Genomic DNA, 6,994 nt, shown 5'->3' with positions numbered 1-6,994 from the left:
GAACAAGCTTTTCCTGCCCGTATCACGCGACCAGAAGTTCTAACAATTAAATATCACGAGATTTGTACTTCTTAACACCAAATTCAACACTCGTTAATAGATGAGAGCCAATTAGCACCCATCAAACACACACACTGTTCACAAAACAAAAGGAAGCAACCTAAGACCCCATTTCAATGACGGTTTTTCATGCAAACAACAATATTTCTGCTATCAAATAACTTGGAAAAGAGCCAAATACCTGTATTTTCAGTCCTATGAACGTTTAATTCAAACAGCATTTTATAAATCAAGTTATATTTTTATTGCTGAGCTAATTCACCATTCCAACCCATGTCTAAAATAGCATACCCAATATATTATAAATGCCAATCCGATAGATTGGGGAAACATCTAACAACAGATTCAGTAAGTTTACCTATATCTTCTAAACCAGTGCCTTCAGAGTGTAGTAGTTCAATGTCAAATGCATGTCAGAATTAGCAGAGCAGTTATAAACCTGTGCTGGTTTATATCAACTTAAGAAACAAGTAATGAAACAGACGAAAAGGGCAAACAAATACATTTCTATGAACAAATACCAATTTATTTGTCTCAGGGTTATAAGATTCACATGTTACCTCAAAACAAGAGTAAACCATCCCCTTTTGCAGCAATGATAAGCACTCATGTAATTTTGTGTCTGACATCTTTACTCAATCAAATGATTTCCAGAAAATGCAGGTAAAGAAATACTACACACAATGTTTGAGATGAATTATCATAAATCACTTAAAATCAAATTTCTGAGAAAAGTTACAACAGTGAAATGCCTACCTCGACCCTTTTCTCCACTAATAATATTGATGAAAAGGAGATTGTATAGTCTCAGGAAAGCTCTGAGATGGGAAAAAGGTAAATTCACCCTTGATGATGAGAAAAATTAAGACTCCAAAAGAACATATTGATGAAAGTCTCAGGATATTAAGGTCTACCTCTTTCAAATTCAAATTCTGACATCTATCGAGAAATTCCACTACTTGGAGCAAACTGGACTTCAAGACCTTCTGTAGTTATGCCTTACAGGGGAACGTGATCTGCTCCGATTGTGGTACCTGTCACGGCCGCCATTTTTTCCATTCCTCGACCTAGAATCCATCCCCCTTCCCCACTCTCGGTTACCTCTAACTTCATACTCCCGAGATCTTTCACGTTCTGAGTCTCTATCTCTGTACCGATCACGCTCCCTGTCTCGATCTTTATCACGATATTTCTCCCTATCACTTGAATCACTCCTTCTCTTTCTCTCATTATCCTTCTCCTTTTGTTTTCTTCGCTCTTCTATCTCTTTTTCCCGAGTCAATCTTTCTTCTTCAATAGCCTTTTCCTTAGCAGTCTGAAATACACAATATACCAACTATAATTTCAAGAAAGATTTTTTTATAAAATTAATGTATAAATTTGTTTAGGATAAAACCTACTTTGTATTCATTTATGAAATCACGAACCATGCCATAACCAACATGCTGCTTTCCTGCGACATGAGACTGAGTTCTTTCTGCAGCATCATTTGCCACAAGAAAAGAACCGCATACCTCGCAGAGTGCCATTTTCTTCTCCTGGAGCATTAACACCTTTTCATTTTGAGGCTGTGTTAAGACTGCCTTCTCAGTATTAAGTGTCTCCACCTGATAAAAACATCCCCCAAAAAATATATTCAAGTGAAACCCAATCTTGGATCTTTCAAAGGTAAATCCTCACAGTGAGGATCTTTTTTTTTTATGATAAGACTCGCAAAGTCATTTCTATAATTAGCATCATAGAAACCTAATAAATCATCAATAGTATATGCAAGGGAAGAAGGTGTATCATCGTCTTCAGCACCTTTCGCATTAGAGCTTCAGCTTCATCAACCTTCCCAGCTTCACCAAGAGATTCAACTTGCTCCAGAAGGTTCTTTATTTTCTCCTCAAGCACAGACAGCTGTTCAGATTTTTCAGCTGTCAGTGGTGGTGGCGGTGGTAGCTCCACCTCTTGATTAAGACGTTCCCGGCCACGTTTTACTCTTCTATCCAGGTCCATCACCTGTGATTATTACCAGAAAATATGAAGAGCATCAACATAGAAACAAAGGTCAACTCCTTTGAACGTAGGGTGAGGATGTCAAGAGATAGGTGACTTACCAATTTCTCACAAAATTGAGAAAGTTCGGCTTCAAATTTGGGTACGTAGGCGTCATGTCTTGGGGAATTTTCAAAACTGAAGTCACCAGTACAGGAAAAGTGATTAATTTAGAAACTCGTCTATACAATTATGGGAAATCTAAACAATTTACTGACATTTATGTTTCACTTATCGGCATATGATGGATAAACATATGTGACAATAAAGTCTGCACAATAGAGTAACCATGTGAAGGGAGACAACTGCAGGTACTACCAGTCCCAAAATATCATAGTCATATCATGTTATCAAATATCATAAATGACAAGGTAAAATCTGCAAAGGAGTGGAAACTTTTAAATTGTTGATAATAGAAGAAATGATCATAGCTCCAACAGAACCACGAATCAGGAAATTGATGTTGAATTTGATCATGTAAAACCTCAGAGTGTGGGTCACTCAACAATTAAAAAAATGAAAATTACATCTTTAAGAAGACATGTCTAAAACAATTTTCTCCAGTACTCAAAAATAATTGCAGCAAGAATTCAGAGGCAGCAAACATCATGTCATCAGAAATCTCAAACTATTCAATAATGAAATAAAATATATTGATGAATAAATATATGTTTTTTACCTTTCTTTCAACTTGGGGTCATGTATTTTTGGGCAAGGTCCTGCGTCAGTTTAAACCCATTAAAACTTATACAACAAACTAATCAAAATGAAGAATATTAAATCCAAATCATGATGCAAAAGTTTAGTATAGAATTGATTAAAAAGACACACCGAGATCACTACGCGTGTTGACGAAGAGATCGTGAGGACAAAACCTGACCATATAGAATCCACAAACTTCTCTATCGTCCCAGCTTACTTCCTTGTAACCCCTTCTCTCTTCCTCCGTCAAGTTTCGAGCTGAATTCGAGAACAAATTATTCAATTTAAAAAAGAGATCGAATAAATAATTCAATTGAGGAAAATAGGTCGTAGTACCTGAACCCATGAGTTCGTCGAGGAGAGCTCTCTGAGCGTCCATAGTTAAGAGATTCCGATTGATGAGAGTAGAGGAGGAGGATTAACAATTTTGCGACTAGGGTTTGTTGTGATGCGTTGGGGTGTCGGAATGGAGCAATTACTTGAAAACTCTTTTTTGTTATATCTCTTTTTTTTTTATAAATTAATTTAATTTTTTAATTCTTATTATTTCTTATCTTTTATTTTTAAAATTTAAATTTTCCATATCTCTTTTATAATTCCGTCTTATTTGGTGTTATTGTTTTAAAAATTAAATATTTAGGGTCCGTTTAAAGCACTTTTTAATTTTAGTTCTTAAAATTTATTTTTTAAATCTATTTTAAAAAACTATTTTTAAGAAGAAAATTTATAAAAAAAATTGTTTGATAAACTAGTTTTTAAAAACTGTTTTAAAAATATGAAAATAAAAAAATTTGTTTGATAATCTAATATTTTAATAGTATTTTAAGAAGAAAATAAAAATGCATATTTTGTTATTTACTTTTAAAATCTATTTTATTGTATAAAATATTACAAACTTAAGAAAATTAATTGATATTTGGTCGAATATAAATAATTTGATTAAATCAATTTTAAATTTTACAAATCACATAACACTTGTTTGTAATAATAATAAGTAAAAAACAAGTAAAAAATGAAATTCCACGTTTAATAGAAGAAAAAAAATTATATAGTGAAAATAATTAAGAAATACAAAAAAAATTAAGTAAAATAAATAAACATAGTTGAAAATGTTACTTATACATAAAAAGAGCATAAATAAAAGAAATAACATACTCTTTCAAATACGTTTTTCTATTTTATTTTTAAAATATAAAAATTATTAAAATTACATTAATGCTATTAATGAAAATTATAAATTTTTATATTTTTTCTTTAAATTTTATAATACTCAAAACTAAAACACAACTAAACTGTTTTCCTTTTTTGCTTTTAAAAACTGAAAAATAAAAAAGTGTTTTTAAAAACACTTTTGTAAAATATTATATTCAAACAAGTTTTTGAATTTTAAATTTTCAAAAACTAACCAAGAGTTTTTAAAATGCATTTCAAACAGACCCTAATTTTACTAGAGTTTTAGATTTTAATTCCATCTTATTTGATATTACTCTTAAGGATGTCATATATCTACATCTAGGTGGTTGAATCTATTTATGTCATGTTATTTAAAATTATTATTTATTTTATTTAAAATTTTAAAATATTTTATTTGAATTAAGATTTCAATTAAATTTAAAAATTATATAATTAAAAAATAAATTTAAAATATTCAAAATAGTATTTTTTTAGCAATTAATTCATCACTTACACTCTAAATGTATAAAAAATTACTAAAACATTTAAAATGGATTAAATTGTTTGTTTCCTTTTTCATTTTCATAAATCCTTTACTACATAAATAAAAAAATAAGTTTGCTTCTTACAAATTATTTTTCATTTCTTTATGCAAATTCTGTCAATCATGACTCTTTTGTTTATCATTTGTCGCTGGATGATTTGAAAATCTCGCAACGAAGAATCTTTCAAAGACAACAATCGTTCTCTCTAGAATATTCTTAGTCAAATAACTACTCTTTTACACAATACAAACAAGTTTTTAGTGGTTCTAATAAGATATCAGTCCTTAGACTTGTGTCTTGGCATCCTCCCCTAGAAAATGTGATAAGTTGTTAGTTTCATTGGTAATCCAAGGTCATTTGGCTTTGGGATCTTTTGAGAAACTCTTTTAGATGTTGGATCACATGTTTTGCATTAAGTTATAGTTTCACCTCTAATGTTAATGTCGAGCTTGAAGCCATTTCTCATGGTCTTAATATTGCTTGGAATTGTGGTTTCAGAAATGTGATTTGGGAGTCAAACTCTCAAACGGCTCTGAAGTTTATTCAAAAGGGTGTGTCTTATACTCACCCTTATACGCCTCTAGTATATTATATCCAATCTCTTATTCATAAAGAGTGGCAGCTTGTTCGTGTTCACACTTTACATGAAGGGAATGTTAGTGTTTATTGGGTTGCTAAAATGTGAGTCTCGCTTGTTCAGGAACTCAAAGTGTTTCTATTTGGCCCTTTCTTTTAGTTAATATATGTTTAGTCTATGGAAATTCAATTCCCAAGAGCTTAATTTTTTGTTGTTTTCTTTTTTTCCCATCCATAAAAAAATCTCTATTCGTCTCATTTTCTTAGGAAAAGATATTTTTCAACTCTATGTGCAAATACTTTTTCATATGCACTCTCACGCCTTTTTTATCTTTCTAATAAAATCTTTTTTCACTTTTGTACACACTAAAAGTATAAATGTGTGACAACCTCTAGCGATTAAGGGTTGTTAGATGTTTTAAGGTTGTTGTATGGTTGAGAGCTAGCACACATGGGGTGAGAAACTCCTATATTGGTGTACTTTTATATTGTGTTTTCGTAGTTCCCCTAGTTTATCATGATACTAAGGTATTTATAATATTATCAGGACTGATCCCAAGTCTTTCTAAGATATAGCAACCACTTCGAGAATTGGTAGTTGATTCCATGAAATCAATGGCAGTTAAAGCCCACGACCCCTTAGGTGACGTTTATTGACTCAATACACGTTTTACGGACAATCGTGCACTACGAACGGAGGCACAAGGATCCGGGAGACGTATCCGGAGAAGGGGAGCCATATCCAAAATAGTGGCACTTGAACCAATAAAAGAGAGACTTGGAAAGAACGCGTGTCTTTGTCTCACCAATGATCTCTTTCAGTTACACCATTACACGGTTCCTCAAGCCTGATGGCGCGTAGAGGCCAAAGTGTTTTAACCTCTTGGTCGTATTTGGGATTTCCATAGGAGTCTAGTCGAAGCTTTATTCTTACCTTTTGTTCTCAGAGCTTTAAATGAACCTTCTGGGTGAGGTTTAGTTAAGTCCCTAAGACGAGACTTAATTGAGTCCCTCAGGCGAGACATAGTAAAGTCCCTCAGGCGAGACTTCAAATATAAAATGTCTCCTTTGTGTGGCTAGTTCAATGACATGCTACCAGATATCAGTGATGCAATCCACGTGTCAACTGGGGGAAATCGAACATCAATCAATTAACATAAATTAAATGTTGGTCAGTTGAGAGAGATTAAAGCATCAATTAGGCAAAGCGTGTATTGCATTAAATGCAATTGATGGTGATCTTTCTTGGGAAGCCAAATTTGGCCTTACTCGTTACACATGTATCACATACAATAGAACTTTCTCATTTCTTGTAACTGTTGAGATGCTCATACGGTGGTAGGTTTCCTATACAATTGGACTTCCTCCCTTATAAAAACCCACACATTTTTCCTCTAACCTTTTTTCCCGCTCATACCTTTATTCATACAATCAAGAGTTTATACGGGTGCAAAGTGTAACACCCGAGGCCGAAGAGCGGCGAGTGGTTACACGTAACACCCGAGGGCGAGGGAGTGGTTGTCGGTGCACGAGGCATGACAATGAGACACTCCTAGCATCTCCTATGGGGGAATGAATTCACATCGGAATGAGAGGGATCTTGAGGTTGTGCTGGTATGGGACTGCATGGTTGAAGGAAGGCTTCTAAGGATTAATTGGTACTACCTATACCATCAAGATGCATCTTTTTTTCGATAGCCTAACAGATAAGAACTGTATAGTTAAGTGTGCTTGACTTGGAGTAGTATTTGGATGGGTAACCTTCTAGGAAGTTTCCTGAAAAACGTGTGAGTGAGGACAAAACATGCTGAAAAGACCTGTGTTGGTTTGTGGGGTCAGTCGGTAATCATGAAAGTAGTTTAGGGCGTTACAAATGGTATCAGAGCATACCTATCCTA

General features: G+C 33.4%; 1 protein-coding gene across 4 annotated transcripts; it reads right to left on the bottom strand.

The window, feature by feature from the left end:
- Window positions 1-564: 564 nt before the first annotated feature.
- LOC127100738 (uncharacterized) lies at window positions 565-3,296 on the bottom strand. 4 transcript variants are annotated; one of them, XR_007794474.1, is made up of 9 exons: window positions 3,139-3,296; window positions 2,932-3,060; window positions 2,780-2,819; window positions 2,163-2,238; window positions 1,864-2,064; window positions 1,461-1,667; window positions 975-1,375; window positions 817-878; window positions 565-734 (listed from the first exon to the last, which is right to left on the bottom strand). XR_007794474.1 is itself a non-coding variant. In XM_051038007.1 (7 exons), the coding sequence occupies exons 1-7, from the start codon at window positions 3,179-3,181 to the stop codon at window positions 1,037-1,039; spliced, it is 1,035 nt and encodes a 344-aa protein (XP_050893964.1). In that variant the 5' UTR covers window positions 3,182-3,296; the 3' UTR covers window positions 565-1,036. The 4 variants fall into 4 exon arrangements, 1 of the variants encoding a protein (XP_050893964.1); XR_007794472.1 differs by having other exon boundaries at window positions 817-1,375; XR_007794473.1 differs by having other exon boundaries at window positions 565-878.
- Between the last annotated feature and the right edge of the window lie 3,698 nt (window positions 3,297-6,994).

The sequence above is a fragment of the Lathyrus oleraceus genome, chromosome 7 (assembly GCF_024323335.1).
Source record: "Lathyrus oleraceus cultivar Zhongwan6 chromosome 7, CAAS_Psat_ZW6_1.0, whole genome shotgun sequence".
In the NCBI taxonomy this organism is placed as follows: domain Eukaryota; kingdom Viridiplantae; phylum Streptophyta; class Magnoliopsida; order Fabales; family Fabaceae; genus Lathyrus; species Lathyrus oleraceus.
The sequence above is the reverse complement of the archived record's forward strand: the minus strand, read 5'-3'. Positions and strand labels throughout refer to the sequence as shown.

Bases quoted from the DNA above. Each gene is read 5' to 3' on its own strand.
- LOC127100738 (XM_051038007.1), bottom strand. From the start codon at position 3,181: ATGGACGCTCAGAGAGCTCTCCTCGACGAACTCATGGGTTCAG. The intron at 2,239-2,779 runs GTAAAAAACATA...TGGTGACTTCAG, and splicing joins GACCCCAAGTTGAAAGAAAG to TTTTGAAAATTCCCCAAGAC. The intron at 1,376-1,460 runs GTAGGTTTTATC...TGTGTATTTCAG, and splicing joins ATTTCATAAATGAATACAAA to ACTGCTAAGGAAAAGGCTAT.